This window comes from Pleuronectes platessa, chromosome 8 (genome assembly GCF_947347685.1).
Source record: "Pleuronectes platessa chromosome 8, fPlePla1.1, whole genome shotgun sequence".
Classification (NCBI taxonomy): Eukaryota; Metazoa; Chordata; class Actinopteri; order Pleuronectiformes; family Pleuronectidae; genus Pleuronectes; species Pleuronectes platessa.
The window spans coordinates 15,645,729-15,663,700 of NC_070633.1; the positions used below are offsets into that span (position 1 = coordinate 15,645,729).

Consider the following 17,972-nt stretch of genomic DNA (forward strand, 5'->3'; position numbering starts at 1 on the left):
TTATCAACAGATAACACAGAAATTATAATCTTTAAATACTTTAAAATAATCTTATCATAAAGTACGAAGAATCTTTTCATCGATATTTTATATATTGTTTTAGTAGCGTAAATATAAGGATCTGCAGTGAGCACTCTCTTACGTTAACGATCTTTGATACGGACTGAAATGGGCGGAGTCAAGCGCGAGCCTAATCAAGATGGCCTCCTTCACTGAAAGGTAAGACAAAGCAGTTCCGCTCTTTCATCGAGGGTTTATCGAGTGTTTGATAGGTTATCAGATCAGGGGAAGCCGGTGATGGTTGCTCCGGGTTCACACTCGGTAAACGTGTCAGCGAACGGAACATTTCGGGGGTTTAACGGCCGCTAGGGCGGAAAATCAGAGAGGAAAAGTCTCAATCTCCTTCAATTGAATTAGCGGCTTGACAGACAGACAGCTAGCATGACATCCTGAAGGATCCAGAGGGCGAAATAACCACAGCCCCTCTGACACTGGGGCGAATATGACCATAAAGCACGAATACGCCGCTACTGCATCATTAATGATGCATACTTCTGTTTTGTGGTAATGTTTTCAAAAAACGATTTAAGACGAGCTAGCTGATATTAGCCGACACGTTAGCTAATGCTGTCCCCTGGCATCATTACCGGCTCATCGCGTCGACCCGGATTTGACAGGAGAGCGAGGGCTGAGAATATCTGCATGTTCATTGTGTTACATGAGAAACTCTGGATCCGGATTTAAATGTTAGTAAATGCGCAGTTCAGCTGCAGCAGGTCGACGAAACGGGAAATGGTTCAGTTTGCAGCCTCTGACATTTTCTGGCGCTGTCTCTCTGTTGAAGACATTTTACCTTCGGAAAGATCAAAGTCCGTGTGTGTGTGTGTGTTGTATAACCCCTGAATATATGTTGTAGTTGGACTCGGCCATTGCTCAACCAAATGTGAATCATTGAATTGCGGAGGTGACCTGGTTGCATCCCAATCTTCTTTTAATTTGAGCTCGTCTCCCTCATGTTATTTTGCAGGATGGCGTGTGTCTTCGTGCTGTGGCTGGCTGTGTGCCTCAGTGGGACGTGGGCCGTGGACAAGGGCAACTTCAAGACCTGTGACCAGAGCTCCTTCTGCAAGTGAGTGCAAGATGGGGAGAACAATAGTACATTGTACTCATAGTGTTTTTCTGAATTAAAAACTAAAAACAACCTGGTGACTTTGCTCTCTCCTTAATGTTGCACAGGCGTCAGCGAGCGTTGAAGCCCGGTGAGTCTCCCTATCGAGCCCTGCTGGAGACCATGGAGCTGACCAACACCAGGCTCACTCTGCAGCTCATCAATGACAACAACAAGGTAACTCTCACTCTAAAAGGCCGATAACATTGGATGGGTGTTGGTTTCCAGTAAGGCACTGACTATGGAGCACTTCTTGCGAGATGTCTTCTTATGTGCATTATCCTCCTCAGTTTCCATTCTTGCGTCAAAGATCTTTATTCAATATTTTTGCAGTGATTTTGTCACATGAGAAACCAACAGATCCAAGTATTGTATATCTTGGATCATAATTAAGGGAGATATGGGCTAACGAAGTATGAACTTTCTTGGGGGACTCGAAAAAATGGTTAATATCAACTTTTCCAGCTCTGTATTTATCGTAACAGTATATTAACCTCAATTACAAAAATCAAAGCACGTTGAGTTATTATACCAGCAGTGTTTCCCCCAGTAAATGTCTCAGTCAAGGTGGTAAGCAGGTGGCGGTGCTGTTGGCGCGGTGCGCAGCGGTGCTGTTGGCGCGGTGCGCAGCGGTGCTGTTGGCGCGGCGCATAGCGGCGCGGCGAAAATTTTTGGGGGTATTTTGCTCAAAGATGCCAGTACGCATGAATGAAATAAACAACTGTTTATTTCAATATAAATAAACAACAGTAGGTACAAATGTTGTGGAAAACATGCAGACACTACAAAATAAAATTAAAGAACAGTGCAAATTAAATACAAATAATGGACAATACACTTAACTTTTGTATGCACATAAAAGGGCAAATTCAACTATTTACAGTTCCTTTCTGGATCTTCTTATTTGCGGCACAGCTGACAAGAGGCATCAGTGCATGCTATTCTGCGTGGCTGTGCAAAGAACAGTTCCAGCGCCCTGCTGAAATTAAACTTAGACACTGGTGGGCCATTGATGCTGATCTTCATGCAGGCTGTAAGACTCTTGCCCTGCAGCCTGTTTCGCAGGTCTGTCTTTATCTACACATAGAGTGAATGAAGTCAATGTTGTATTTAATATTTTAAATACAACATTTTAAAGGATGCTAGCTAGCTGTGCTGTCAGTCAGACTGTCACTGGATTACTATCGTATTGCTTATTTCTACAGCCAGGGAGTCAGATTGGTGAGTCAGAAACTTTTTGGGGGTTTATTTAATAATAAAGTTGGATGAATTGATACCGAGTGCAATCCATTCTGCATTTTATATTCAATTGAGCAGTTGTGTTTTCATTGTTACTGACGGACAAACCTAAGCTCTGCAATGTGGATAAATGGTTACATTCTGATGCTGGACAGGTCCATGGGGCATATGCTACTGGTACTATATCTATTAAGATAAAGTTTATGGAGTGGAGTTGCCATCAGTTATGCTGTAGTCCTACATAATGATGAATGCTGTCTTTTATTTTTAAGTTGAATAGAAGTAGTACCGGTAGTTTGAATCGGCGAAGGTTTGACTTGTTGCCTTACGTTTATTCTGCCCTCGGTGTGAGGGACGGGTCCGTTAAGTCGATGGATGCGATGTTTAATCATTTAGACCAAACTACAGTAGGCTACGGGCAAACCTGAAGTCACCGTCGTGACATTTCATATACGTCCCGTCTGTGTGTGTGAGTGAGTGAGTGAGTGAGAGAGAAAGAAAGAAAGAAAGGGAGGAACTTATTTGAAATCGGCCGTGCGTGCCTGTTTGTTGTTTATTGTTTTTGATTTAACAATATATAGGTTTAGAGAAATCTGGCTTTCAGAACTCAGTGCCTACCCACTCACTGACCTCACCGCACGTCACTGGCGGTAGATTGACAGGTGACTATGATAGACTATGCAACAATATATTCAACCACCAGATGGACCGCCCTCTCCAACGTGGAACGCCCTCTCCGTGCCTCTCCGAGGCTCCTCGGAGAGCTTTTCGTGCCGCTCTCATTTTTCTAACTACACGTCGAAATGACGGACAGCCCACGGATAGCACTTGGCTGTGATTGGTCCGCTAACGCCAGCATTTCGGAATGGAAACTTCCTGTTCCATTCCCTACATCACAATAAACCAAAATCACAACTACGACTCTATGATTAATGTGACAAGTGTGTTAAGCCAGCGGCGTTGTCCGGCTGACGGTGGCTGGTTAGAGCACTTACAGCATGTGTGTACGGTCACATACGGTTATAACGAACTTTGATAACGGGGCTAGCGGGCTAGCCACCATGCTAACTGCGGTGGGAACAGCGCAAAAACCCGCTGACTTTAATCCCACGGCTGTCATGACACTGTTTCTCAAACACCGTCAGGTTAGAAGCAAACACTTGGTAGTAGTTAGTATCGGGTGTCCGTGCTGACTGTGTGTGGAAGCTGGGGGGAGCTAGCTGCCTCCGTGTAGCTTCAAGCTGTTGCAGCTGTTGAATTAGCAACGCAGTTTGGAAACAAGACCGGGGAACCGCTGCGCTAAGACACGATAACAAAAGCATTTGACCCGCTGGGTGTCACTTTATTCAGCAAAAACTGTCGCGTCATCAACATCCTTTTTCTGTTAGTTGCCATCGTTCACTGTGTGTGAGGAGCCGGGAGGACGTAAATAAACCAGCGTGGACTTCTTCTATATACCTCATGAGGTAGGCTTGTCTAAGCTCGACTTCCGTCTCGCCATCTACTGTTCTGGCGGTGAATTGTTTTCACAACAAAAAGGCTCGTAGAACTATAAATCAAAAAGGGTCCGTCCGATCCGTCCGTCCGTCATTCCGAAACGGACTCGGAGAAGCATACTGAGGCCTTAATGTTGTAAACAGTATTACCTGAGTATTATCAATGCCATTTTTTTTTTTTTTTTTTTTCAACTTTTTTTTTTTTTTTTTTAATACATTGGTAGTCAAGGCGGGGCCCTAGTCTTGTTAAGGCGGCCGCCTTAACAAGATAGTGCTGGGGGAAACCCTGACCAGTTAAAGCTGAATTGCAAAATCACCTATATTTTAACATTGGATTTACACCAAAGTCACCTATTAATGTCATGAAGACCTCCAGTACATTTGGGTTTTGAGTTATTGCTGAGGTAGCAGTACTTTTCTGGAGTGGCATTACATTACTAACTCTTTACAATGTGTTAACAGTTAGTGATCAGTGCAGGCACATGCCAGGCCACTGAATAATGGGCTCAAAGAAAAACAACATATAGAGAATAATTTTTTTAAGTGTAATGATGATAGTTTATTGCAAAACTACACTTCCATTATGTTTTGAATGTTGAGGTGATAATGAACCTCGTGGTCATTGGCCAACCTCTGCTTCAGTGTTTAAAAGAGAATAATGAAACTCTCTGTGCCCCCCTTTGCCTCTTTCTACCCCCGCTCCCCCACTCTCTGTGTTTGGCTCTCAGGTGCGTCTGTTGCTCGAGCTCTACCGTCTCCAGGGAAACATAACGAGGGTGAAGATTAACGAGCTGAAGCCGCTGAAGCCTCGCTACGAGGTCCCAGACGTGCTCATCAGGGAACCGCCCACGGAGCCGTAAGTCTCCCATTGGAGTTGGTGACTGTGTGGTGTGGGCGGGCAGGTGGAGGTTTTGATATTGGAGGTCTGGTGGCAAAGTTAACAGTCTGTATTGGTTCCTGTCATTTTCAGTTTTATTCATGTAGCTAAAACCCACTCTTTTCTTCTGCTGCCTCTATTTTGATGAGAAGAAGAGATGTTTTAAAAAAGGTGAAGAAAAGGCAGGATCATTGTGGGAATTAAATAATAATCTTAATGATGATGGAATTCCATTAAGCAGCCTCAGCAGCATAACTGGCTGCTTGGAAAAAGGCCAGGGGGGAGGGGCACTCGAGAACATTTTAGTTGACTGTAAATAGTGGGAAGAAACACATGTTTTCTCTGTACTTATGGTGCATAAATCTACTGTAAAGGTTTCAGGAATGTGGGTACGGAAACTCTGAATGTTCATTTTTATAATGAAGTATGCCATTTGAAAAAGAGCTCACCATTTATCTTCTCTCTGCCAATCTCATCTTAATGTCCAACCTGAACGTTGAGTACGATTTCGGTTTGATATTAGCACTTACATGTTTGGTAAAGATAAAGGACCAATGATAAATGATATTTCAATTTTTTTCTTTCTTTTGGTATTTGTTCATACTGTTGTTAAAATCAAAACTGAATCCTCTCTTGACACTCTCTTCCTCCCTCCTTCCTCTCTGCCTCAGCCTGTCTCTCTTGTCTCAGGACGAGAACGGGGTGGTGCTGTCCCTGGGGTCGGAGTCTCAGAGGGTCATCGTTAGCGCCCAGCCCTTTCGACTGGACATCATGGAGGGACATGAAGTGCTGATGTCGCTGAACTCACGCGGCCTGTTGGCGTTCGAGCACCTGAGGATGCGCAAGGACACGTGAGAAACCACGCATGCACACACGTTCACAAATACCAGCCCCCTCGTTTTTATCAACGTTCTCACTCAGTGGATGATTTCTATTTTTGTTCCCATTAAATGGTTTATTTTTTGAGTATTGTCTCTGACTCGTTGTTCTGTCCTCTTTTCCCTATCATCCTAGTTTCTCCTATAAAGTAACTAGCACAGTGGCTAGCGTGTGGGATAATATCAAGAGGGTATTCACTAGGTAAAGATCCTTAAAGATTTGTAAGTGTGTATTCTGTTCGTCTTGCCAATGCTGCCAGTAGTGACATCAAATTTAGGGACTCCCATTACACCAAGTTCTTTAATTACCCTCCAATGAGTGTGAGTGAAAGAGAGGGGTGTGGGTGAGAGAGTGCATGGCAGTGTTTGATTTGATCCAGGATTAAGTTAATCACTCCCTGATTGTTGTCCTTAAGTTTTCTTTCTCACAGATCAATTAAATACAGAAATAAATGAGAACTTTTTTAATTTATGAAACAAGGACAAAAAATTGATCTTCAGAAAGCACGTTCACGTGAAGATTACACTGCAGCATGTGCTTTAGGTTTAGCTCTGACTTAACTGTGTCGGATTAACTAAATCTCTCGCACACCTTCAGTGTCACTTCAGCAGCTCGTCTAATAAACTGATCTAACACTGCACCTGCTTAAATGAGTCTTTTGAACAGTTATGTTGAAACTATGAGTTACGCTTGCACACTTAACGGGTAGACCTAACCGCGATAGCTGAAAATGATGCTAGTACTGAGTGTTTATATAGTCTGTGTCCTACCAGTTAGGTTTCACTTTATTCTCAGGCATCGCTGTTGACTTCCCAAACCCACCAGCAACATCTCTCTTTTTGGTTATGTTTTCATTTCTGCCTCTTTATTAGGTGTTCAACATCCTTGAATTGGGGACATTTTACCTTTTCGAGTACAGTAAAAGAACGTTGTCACCATTGCCTCATGCATGTGTGCTGCCACAAATGTCTTTGTCTATCAAAAAATATTCACAGTTCCAGGCTTGTGTAAAGGGTTTTTGGTGTTGCACTAAGGCCTGGAATGCAGCTGAGTACGTTTGATTCCCAGGGTTTCAGTTTTTGTTTTTCTCTAACTAGTCTTACGTTCAGATGCCGCCGTCTCTAGAGCTCTTGCCTCATGAGGCCAAGCTTGAAATAGCCAAAAGGCAGGGAGTTGCTCAGTCTCCTTTGTCATCCAAGGCCTTGTAGTGAACATGATCGTTTTTAGTGTTGAGTCAGAGGGCAGACACCAACCTCCCTCTGTATATCCTTTTCCTTTTATCATAGTTTGATCATACTCCCATTAGTTGCCACTTTAGCAAGATAATGTGATTATAATTTTTTATAAATATATAAAGAATTAAATAAAAAAAATTACCTCTCCCTTCATTCTCTGTGCCACGGAGCAGTCAAGCAGAGCCAGAGGCTGAGAAGAAAGAAGAGGCTGATGCGGCTAACCAGGCCGAGGTACCATATAATTTTCCTCTGCCACTCTTATTTAGAAGACAAAGTTTCTTCCCTGTATCTCCTCCTCAATCTCCTTGTGTATAAGACTTTTCGTCCTGCTTTTGTTTCTAGACCGCAAAAGAAGAAAAAGAAGCAGAAGAAGAGAAAGTAGAAGATGGGATGTGGGAGGAAACCTTCAAGTCGCACTCGGACGGCAAACCTAATGGTGAGTCATTCAATCTACATGTTGGATTGTTTAGTGTTTGCAACATCTTTTTTAGACAAAGCAGCTTTTTACTTTGCATTTCTCTCACATATAATTGGTTGATCTAATCCTATAGGTCCATCTGCTGTTAGCTTAGACTTCTCATTGCCGGGGGTGGAGCATGTCTACGGCATCCCAGAGCACGCTGACACCCTCAGGCTCAAAACCACAGAGTGAGTGACAACAAGTCATATTTCTCATACAAAATGATTATGGAGTTTTCTTCCATGTTACTTTTTACATGTAAAGTGAACGGCACTGACAATGTGTGTTTGTGTGTTCCAGTAATGGAGATCCATATCGGCTCTACAACCTGGATGTGTTCCAGTATGAGCTGTATAATCCTATGGCCCTTTACGGGGCCGTCCCTGTTATGTTGGCTCACAATGCCCAGCTGACCACAGGCATCTTCTGGCTCAATGCTGCTGAAACCTGGGTGGACATCAGCTCCAACACAGCTGGAAAGGTATGTCTTTTCCACTGCGAAAACCTTCTCATACAGCCTTGGACCTTTTTTAGTAACAAAGGAATTTTCACTTTGACTGCAGGAACTTAACCTGGGTCCTGGGTCAGTGTTTGTTTTAAAAAGACCATAGCAACTGTCTGTCATGTTCATATTTTTAATTATTTTTGTCCACCTGCTTTGTCTCTCCCCAGACTGTGTTTGGGAAAATGCTGGATTATGTTCAGGGCTCCAGTGAGACACCACAGACAGATGTGCGTTGGATCTCTGAAAGCGGCATCATTGACGTCTTCATTATGCTTGGACCAACCCCCAAGGATGTTTTCTCTCAGTATGCCTCCCTGACAGGTAGGAAGATCAACAATCTGTTTTACTTTTCTCTTAAAACTCAGGTTAAGACGGCCGATGCAAGAGGTTTGGTTGGCTCAGTTAAAAACAAAATAATCTAGTTATTTAATGTAAATGAATGTTTTACTACCTGAAACCACTATTGTAAAGTTGTTGTCCAATGGGGTATCATATTTTGACTCCTCTTCCTCGACTCTCTTCCTTGTGACCCTTCAGGAACCCAGTCCTTCCCTCCCTTGACTTCCCTGGGCTACCACCAGTGCCGCTGGAACTACAATGACCAGGAAGATGTGCAGGCAGTAGATGCAGGCTTTGATGAGCACGACATCCCCTATGACTTCATCTGGCTTGATATTGAGCACACAGACGGGAAGCGCTACTTCACCTGGGATCCACACAAGTTTGCGACTCCAAAGGAAATGCTGCAGGGCATCATGGACAAGAAACGCAAGGTACATACTGTATGATGAATAATCCAGCATCACTGTACCAGCAATCGATTGTTGGCCTCCACAGCTTCGTGGGCTTTCTTCTAAGATGTTTACACTGTCAAGACTTTCTGCTACATCTCCTTTTTTAAAATGATTTTCTTTTTGCTAGATGGTGGCCATTGTGGACCCTCATATCAAAGTAGACAGCAACTACAAGATCCATAATGAAATACGTTCTCGGAGTTTCTACATCAAGAATAAAGATGGTGGAGACTATGAGGGCTGGTGCTGGCCTGGTAAGAGACTGACTGCTCTGCATCAAACACAAAACTATTTTTTAAATATAAATTGCAAATTATGTTTTCGGTGAGAAACATATTCCTTATATCGATCATCTCTCTCTGTTCCTCCTCTCTTCCTGGGACGGATGCTGTCCTTTAGGTAGCGCCGGTTATCCGGATTTCACCCGTGCAGACATGAGGGCCTGGTGGGCCAGCATGTTCGCCTACGACCAGTATGAGGTGAGTATAGAGAGCACTTCTCACATGATAAGCATATTGGCTGGTGCTCTATGTCACGGCTTTGATTAGTAAAAGACAATGATTCAAAAAGACTGTGATGATCATGAATCCCCGTAAATTTTATTTATGTGTCACTTTTTCTGCATCACCTAGTGGTGTTTGTAGTTCTCAAAAGCCCCAATTTTCTTCTAACGCTTTTTGGATCTGAAACATTATTGAAGAATACTTTCAACTTCTGTGGCCCAGATTTACCAAGTCTGTTTATGTCTTAAAGATGACACTTTATAATATGGTTAGTCTGACCTTGAGACAACCCCAATCTCTTTCCCCTATAGGGTTCCATGGAGAACCTGTACGTGTGGAATGACATGAATGAACCGTCTGTCTTCAACGGGCCAGAGGTCACCATGCACAAGGATGCAATGCACGGAGAGTGGGAGCACCGGGACGTGCACAACATCTATGGCTTCTATGTGGTGAGCGCATCTGGCTTTTTGTGGAAAAATGAACTCCTCTGTTAAATATTTAGATGAATTCTGTCCAGTATCAATGCATGAATCTAACTGTTTCTGGGCGAAAATTATCTAAAATTATAGAAATGTTGGTACCATGCAGAAACCAGTACGATACTTTAAACACTAATCATTGTGTTAGCAAAACAGTGCAATTTTCCATGTAATACTGTACATTGATCATAAACCGCTTTCTAAGAGACTAATACTATGCTCTAAAAATGAAGTGATGTTGGTAAAAAATACCTCTAACAACCTGCAGCAAATGGCCACAGCTGAGGGTCTGATCCAGAGGTCGGGAGGAGTTGAGCGACCGTTTGTCCTGACCAGAGCTTTCTTTGCTGGGTCCCAGCGTTATGGTGAGTCCTTTGCTGCACACATCAATGTATCGGCTTACGTTTTATGATCCCCTCGCCCGTTTATAGAATCGTCTTAGGTCACATTCAGTGTTTGCCAGAATAAACTGTAGTTTGAGTTTTGTTCAGATTCAGCTGTGAAAGTGCTTAAAGGGATAGTTCACAGAAAAAGGAAAATGCACTAGTTATCGACTCACCACTTTGCCAATAGAGGGTTTGGTGAAGTGTTTGAGTCCAGAAAACACTTCAGGGGTAAACAGTTTTGCACACCACACTCATGCTCTCGCCCAAGGATGCATGCAGAGTATGCAGTAGCATTGCTAGTTCAGAAGCGGACATTTAGGCTAAAAAATGGTGTTAATGAGGCTGTTTTTAGTCGAATCTGAAGGATCCAAAAGTCTGATACTGTGCTGGAAGTTTGATCTGCACACTACAAAATAATTAATGTCCATAGTGACCTGCAGTCTTTTGTTAATCTATCTTCTCAAACTTATAATCACAGTGGCCATGCAATTCGTTTGTATTAATACAATGAGTTCATTATTTACTGGTATATTTATAAGGCTAAATTGAAACTCACTCTTTTTGTGTCTGCAGGTGCCGTGTGGACAGGAGATAATGCTGCTGAGTGGGAGCATCTCAAGATCTCTATCCCCATGTGTCTGAGTCTGGGCCTGGTTGGAATCTCTTTCTGTGGTGGTGAGTACTATCACACGTCGTTTGCTGCTACACTGGTAGTTTGTTATCTTTTTTTAATTTGATATTTTGGCCATTTTAGTCTTAAGCCTGAAAGTGGGAAAGATTCATGTCTCCATACATGGTGCAGCTGCTAGTTTTCCCTTTTTGTGAGTGTTAAATAGCCAAATAGTTAAAAGAAAAACATATTTAGAAAACATCGCAGTTGGATATTTTAATCTGTTTGGCAATGTGTGAGCCATTTTTGTTTAGATTTCACAATCTTTAAATGCACATGTAAAGAGGGTTGGCTAATGATGATGTAAATAAGGTGGAGCCACACTTCACAGCAGAACTTATAATATAGACGCACCATCAAAACCTTTTGAAATCAGTTTATTAAATTCATTTGATTTTGGTACACATCTCCCAATTTCCATGGAAACATCCACTGACAAAGGCAAAGGAGGTGTTACCATGGTGAAGTCCATTTTCCTGCATTACCTAGTTGCAGTTCTCTTTAATAACTATGCCAGCTGTAAATCTCGTGTTCCATTCAGAGTATGAGACTTGTATTTATAATCCAATTGGTTGTCGTATGATATGCATTAAATTAAATAGAATTTTATAACAAGAAAATCTGAAATTCATTCCCTTCAGTTCCAGTTTCAATATCTAAAAACAGAGGAGAAGCTATGTTTTTTCAAAACATGATTCTTGGGAGTTCATGCGCAGATTTCACTTACTCTTAACCTCTGTCTCACAGCTGACGTTGGTGGCTTCTTCAAGACACCGAGCCCCGAGCTGCTAGTGCGTTGGTACCAGACGGGGGCGTATCAGCCATTCTTCCGGGCCCACGCCCACCTGGACACTCCTCGCCGTGAGCCCTGGCTGTTTGGTCCAGAGAACACAGCGCTAATTCGGGATGCAGTGCGCCAGCGCTACACCCTCCTGCCTTACTGGTACCTGCAATTCTACCACGCACACCACACCGGAGAACCTGTCATGAGGTGAGTGCGGGGAAGACTGAGTGTTTGTCTCTTTCATGTGAACTCACCCGGAGTGGAAAATCATCTTTTATGTTGAAATCATTCAAATCCAGATTTCAGTACTTGGTTTTGCCCTGGCTTTTTGATTAAACCTCACATGACTAAATCAATAAAAATCACTATTCTAAATCTAATCTTGTCTCCTAATCTGAAATATAGTTATTAGGGCTGTGAAATGATTAAAATTTTTAATTAAATTAATCACAGGTTTCTATGGATTAATCATGATTAATCACATTACCGATTTTCTCGGAATATTTTTGTGAAAACAAGATTTATGACATTTAACTTTTCTTTTGTGCTGCAACTCAGCAGTTCTTCAGCAGTTATCATTGCTTTTCCATATGGAACATTAATATAATCTTCATCCTAAACAATATTCGGGCTCCTTAGCCATTGTGTGGTTGAATAAAACTTTTTTTTTTAAAATCAAACAAATTATTTGAGCTTCTTAGCCATAGGATGGTTGACATTTTTTATATTTTTTGTCACACAACCATTAACCGCACCATGATACAATCTAATGCCTCTAAAGGCCCTCTTAGCTACTCGTTCTTTAGCCAGGTGGTGAGGCAAACTAACTTGTTCAAATTCTCTGACAGTAAAGCTGACCGCTTCTTTTGCACAATGTGTCCTGCGAGTGAGTCTGGTTTGGCGCATTCCACTTGAATGCCGGCGCTTGGCTGGTCACACCGGACGCGGTAGCGCCGCCGAAGCGCCGCGCATTACTAATAATATCACATACTTCTGCTGTTATCAGCCTGCAGTAAAAACGGCATTTAATCATTTTTTTCAAGCATATACTTACTTGTTGCTCCAACATTAACTGCAACAGCGTCCCAACATGTGTCTTTTTTGGTGTTGTCTTTATACAACATATGCTGAGAATCAACAACTCAAGTTACTTCTCCACTTCAATGATTAATTTAATGTCATCCATGTTGAAGAACTTCTCCGCTGTTAGCTCCGGTAAATGTCGGGTGTCGAGGGTAAATTACGTATTCTCCACTCAAGCCTATGTGGAGAATACGTAGCCCCCCCCCCCCCCCCCCCCCTCTCTTTTTATCTTTATGACTGCTTGTGTGGCTGTAGTGAATGGGCAGAGGGGGACATTAAATAATGTGGTTGGTAAAATTAAAACTCCAAGACAACAGAACGTGAATACAAAGTATGGGATGTATATTTGATCATTTATATCATATAAAATATGTCATCTATATCGTTTAAAATCATTTTTCAGTGTGTTTCCTGTCGCGATACGCTCGCGTCAAGCGGAAAAAATAGACTCGACGCCGAAACGATCGCTTCACGGCGCTAGGCAGCCGCGGCACAACGCTACGCTTCAGCCTCCGGTGTGTTCAGCGCTGCGGTTTAACATGGGAGTGGATGGGAGCCAGAGGATTGGCGCTGCGCTTACGCCTCGCTTCGGCGTCGCTTCCGCGTCTGGTGTGAACCCGGCGTTAGAGCGGCAACTAGTGCAGAGGCGGCGGAATTGGAAGGTCCTTCTGCGCATGCGTTAAATGCGTTAAAAAAAGAAAAGAATTAATCCTGTAATTTAATCATAACGCGTTAACGCGTTATTTTTCACAGCTCTAATAGTTATGCTTCATAGGCCAGTTCACAACACATTGTGAAATTAATTAGAATTTACTGCAGGTGTTTGAACATGTCACTCTCACCCACAAAATTAACGTATTATAAATGTGTTGATATTACTCTGCTCACGTGTGCGTCTCTGTTGCAGACCTCTGTGGGTGGAGTATCCTCAGGATCCCGCTACCTTCGCTCTGGATGATGAGTTCCTGATCGGTGAGACACAAACCACCTAAACTCGAACGCTGTCCTTATCCTAAACTGGAAACATCAAAGTTGCCTCCAAGTTTTGCTGGAAATTTAACTGATCTGCAACTCGTTGCACAAAAATAACTGCACTGATGTCATTGGTGTTAATCTGAATCGGGCCTGTTTGCTGAGGCAAAGGAGGACAATCCAGAATTTAAATGTGAAATCCGTGATCAAAAAGGTAGATGCTTTTCAAAATGTTGAATGTTTCCACTGAAGTTGTTAAACTCTTCTTCAGGGAGAGACTTGTTAGTGCACCCTGTTACTGAGGAGGGAGCCAGGGGAGTCACCGCCTACCTGCCTGGTAAAGACGAGGTAAGAGGAAACACAAGTTTAAACATCTTGAATTTATTGTATCATTCAGTTTTTTTGGGGGGCTGAACCTCAGTGTTAAATCTAAATGGTTCATGTCAGTGATATATCTATAGATTGATATGTTCTTATGTGGACCAATCTCATCTTAACCTGTGTTTATTCCTCAGGTCTGGTTTGATGTCAACACCTTCCAGAAGCACAATGGAGCCCAGAACCTTTACATCCCTGTCACCATGAGTTCTGTAAGATGCACACAAAGATGTATACGTGCCTTTGTACAGTTCTATGTGTCTGAAAATATTTGGAGATAATTAACACAACTTTCTACAAATTTAAAAATTTCGAATTCTTGAGGTGTTTTCCTTAAATTCTCAGGTTTAAATCAAGGTTGTCTGTCTTTTTTTTCCAGATCCCTGTTTTCCAGCGCGGTGGCTCCATTATTGCCAGGAAGCTTCGAGTTCGCAGGTCCTCCTCCTGCATGGACCATGATCCGTACACTCTACATGTGGCTCTTAACCCCCAGGTAACTCAAACGTGTACACACTCACTGCTGTTATTGTGACACGCTGCATGCCAAGTGGCAAATTGTCATCCTTGACGTTTTGACCTTTTCTGTCTGACAGAGAACTGCAGAGGGGGAGCTCTACATAGACGACGGCCACACATTCAACTATGAAAAGAAGGAGTTCATCCACAGGAGGCTCTCCTTCGTCAACAACATTCTCTCTTCTGTGTGAGTAATGAGTACTCTCTTCTTTCTGTTCATTTGAAAACTGCTTGCCTTTTTATTTTGCCACAAACTCAAAATGATAAGAGATAAATACACAATAGGACAACTAGAGACTTTAAAAGTGCCTTTCCTGTGATAAAAGCAAAAAACAGTGACAGCTAGAATGGCACAGAGTAGGCACATACCTCCACCAAGGCCCAATCGTTCCCTTGAAGTCCTTGGTGGAGGTGATCAGAATATTAATGAGTGTTCAAGGTTATTATATGTCTGTGAGACCATTTATAATTTGCATTATATGTGTGATTTTTTTCTTTTTTTTAATTATTGGATTGTAATGTCTCTTAAATCCACTTCTCTTGTTCTTCAGTGATCTGGCTCCAGATGCCCATTTTACTACCCTCTCCTGGATTGAACGTGTTATCATACTGGGAGCCAGTAAACCCAGCAAGGTTACCCTAAAAACTGCTGGTGAGTGCTATACACTGCATTTCTCACATGTTGGGTCTCATAGTTTAGTCTGTAAACAAGCAAATGGAATTTGTTGTTGTGTCACAAGGGCCAGTTCAATTGGTTTTATACCATTTTGTTTTGTAAATATTTTTTGGTCCAGTTTAACATGACAACAAGTGAAGAAACTCACTTCCCAGAATCATAATAAACTTTTTAGTCCTGAGACTCCGAAAGTGTTTTGTTGAATCAAACACGTCACCCACCCATTCATCAGCATAGTGCTGAGTGGATAATGAGCGAATTTTAACTTGATTTCTATCATATGAAAAGAGATCTGCCTGTTTCAAACGATCTCATTCTTCCATGCAGATTTAAAGTTGTCAGTTGTTAAGCAATACATCCACTAGAGGGCCATGCACAGTTGAGATTGGCAGCTAACATGGCGATGGTTCGAGGAGGGTGTTATAATGTTCCCTTAAAGAAAAAGGACCAAGTGGCTGTTTTTACCGGTGCATAGATGCTTGTAGTTTGTTATCAACTCTCTCCTCAACAACTTCCACCATTGTTGAAATGTCTTCCTTGGCCGTATCAGAGCTTTCAGAAGATGTGCTCAAATACAGATGAAATGAACGCAGCGTACGGATAGAAGGCTCTGTTTGTTTCTGTATAATGTTGAGCTTAAATGAGCCTTTAGAATTACTAAGACTTTGTAATTCCATGCTCTCGAAAAAATTATCTGATAACTGTGAGATTTGTCTTTTGTGATATTTTCTCCCTCAGTCTGTCTGCTGTCTTTAATACTGTCTCCTTTTCCTTTGCAGATGGTCAAGAGAGCCAGATTGAGTTTGAGTTTGACGCGTCCATGTCTGTGTTGACGCTCCGCAAGCCCGGCATGAACTTGGGGGCAGCCTGGACCGTGGCGCTTCAGTAACCATGGAGACGAGCGAGGAGGAGGAGAAGATGACTGAAGTGGATTTAACAGGAGGAGAGAGAAGGGAGGGCACTAACACCCAAGACTAACTAAACCGAGACAACAGGATAACAACCATTGAAAACAAAGGACACTCACAACACATTGAATACACAGTTTTAAATTTTCTTTAAACGCACTCAAGCCCATGTAGACCTGTTAGTCATACTAAGCCACATAACATCTCTGCCATGTCCCTCTGCCATGTCCCCCTGTTCAGTCGCACTGACAGAAACGGTTATTACTAGATAGTAAATTGTTTGTAACATTTTTCTGAAAGATAACAAGTGAGCAACTCTATTCACGTCATTGTAACAAATGGGCTTAAGAAACAAAACAATCATTCACTTTTGGTTCTGTTGTCTTCTTTGTTTCCCTTTTTAGTTTGCCTCAGACGAAAAATCATTGTAGGAGGAATTGTTTGCCTTTTTTAAATGAAAGTTCACACTCAGAGCACATGCTCCACCTGCTGGTGATCCCCTCTATCTGCTTCTGACTTGATTACTGCTCAAACATTCATCCCATTCCTCTATTTTTAAGCCAAGCACTTCAATCTACGCCATGAGGGCTCGACTTTCAACACCCATACCATATTTTATATAATGTCAACAATTCTCTTTTTGACTTCCATCCTGCAGTTTCCCAAATTTTCCCGATACTGACAAAAGGATCTTCTTTCTTATTAATCCCAGCCATTTCTTTCTCTTTTAGCCTCTCCCTGACTTCATGACTTCATGATCTGTGTGCATGGAAGTGACTCATAATAATGGCTTCACAATAGTTCATGTCATTCAGCTGCTGCACAGAGGAGATTTTCTGCCTGCTCTTTTTGAAAAAAACGTGACCGTGTCAATCACTTCAGGGAACTGAACCACTGATGGTGTGGATCATCCTGATGATGTGCTTTCTTTGTTTATAGATTTCCATCTTTTTTTTTTCAAGGTTGTTTACTAGATTATTTTTAATGCACTTGACCAAGAGAGAGAACGTAAAAGTTGTTTAGATTTTCATGTGTAACTTGATGTTGGGACTGTCGAGGATTTCTAGTGTGTCATTTGCATCTTAATGAGCAGGTTCACATTACATTTTTGAAAGGTATGTCACTGGCAATTATCAATTTATAGCCTTCTTAGTTTCATGAAAATTGATCTTAAATGCAAACTGAGTCATAAATGTTCAAATGATGCTCTTTAGACTCTGTCCCATCTTGTCAAGTCTTTTGTCCTTTTTTCAGGGGGATATTTTTCTTCCGAGTTTCTTATAAAGTTACATGTTGCTTCAGTTTGGTTGCTGATGGCCCAAACTGGTGGAAATGAACGTGAAGGAACGGATATCAGTTGTCAAAGTTATCAGATGTACTTTAAAATAGACCAAGTGAAAATAAAGTTGACCAAATGTGAAGAAGTCTCTGGTTTTGACTGAATTAACATGTGTGCCCACTTCATTTAACAGTTCATAGGTGACATTTTACTTCTAAAACATTAGGAAATTAGTTTAGCTCTGAAAAACAAGTGGGCCCATTAATAGATATGTGCCTAACTTTATCATTTACCACAAGTAAATTTGATTCATGGCAGATTTCCATTGAACTTAGCCTGCACTCAGTGACACTTAGTTTATTTGTTGTTCAATGTGGTGGATGGTAAAGGTTGGGTAATTTTGAACTTATTAATGATTATACATCATATTTTTTCATATTCTCTGTGATCTGAATATACAAAGTAACTCAAGTACTACAAGTAAAAGTATAAACTTTGAATAAAATATTATTACTGGATTTTAATTTTTGATGAATTATTGATGCTGCTGGTAAACGGGAAGGTATCAACAGCTTTATATGCTGCAGGGATAAATTCATTTGAATCGACTGAGTAACTAGTAACTAATCGTATCAAATAAATCGGGTAACTGTAGAATGATATTTTTCTTTGAAGTAAAAAA

General features: G+C 41.7%; 1 protein-coding gene across 2 annotated transcripts; it reads left to right on the forward strand.

Moving 5' to 3' along the window:
- The first annotated feature begins 161 nt into the window (after window positions 1-161).
- On the forward strand, window positions 162-17,435 carry ganabb (glucosidase II alpha subunit b). 2 transcript variants are annotated; one of them, XM_053429522.1, is made up of 25 exons: window positions 162-219; window positions 1,028-1,129; window positions 1,237-1,345; window positions 4,632-4,759; window positions 5,452-5,631; window positions 5,795-5,860; window positions 7,068-7,125; window positions 7,237-7,330; window positions 7,446-7,542; window positions 7,655-7,835; window positions 8,027-8,180; window positions 8,397-8,632; window positions 8,781-8,907; window positions 9,053-9,132; window positions 9,468-9,608; window positions 9,907-10,003; window positions 10,598-10,699; window positions 11,442-11,685; window positions 13,469-13,533; window positions 13,805-13,881; window positions 14,049-14,123; window positions 14,291-14,404; window positions 14,505-14,614; window positions 14,979-15,079; window positions 15,883-17,435. In XM_053429522.1, exons 1-25 carry the CDS (start codon window positions 200-202, stop codon window positions 15,990-15,992), a joined length of 2,868 nt encoding a protein of 955 aa, XP_053285497.1. In that variant the 5' UTR covers window positions 162-199; the 3' UTR covers window positions 15,993-17,435. The 2 variants fall into 2 exon arrangements, with proteins under 2 accessions (XP_053285497.1, XP_053285498.1); XM_053429523.1 differs by lacking the exon at window positions 5,795-5,860.
- The last annotated feature ends 537 nt before the right edge of the window (window positions 17,436-17,972 follow it).

What these genes read in the sequence shown, in the direction of transcription:
- ganabb (XM_053429522.1), top strand. Translation starts at nt 200, where the DNA reads ATGGCCTCCTTCACTGAAAG. An exon ending in GCTCCAACACAGCTGGAAAG is followed by an intron (nt 7,836 to 8,026) that starts GTATGTCTTTTC and finishes GTCTCTCCCCAG; the next exon opens with ACTGTGTTTGGGAAAATGCT. An exon ending in TCCCTGTCACCATGAGTTCT is followed by an intron (nt 14,124 to 14,290) that starts GTAAGATGCACA and finishes TTTTTTTTCCAG; the next exon opens with ATCCCTGTTTTCCAGCGCGG.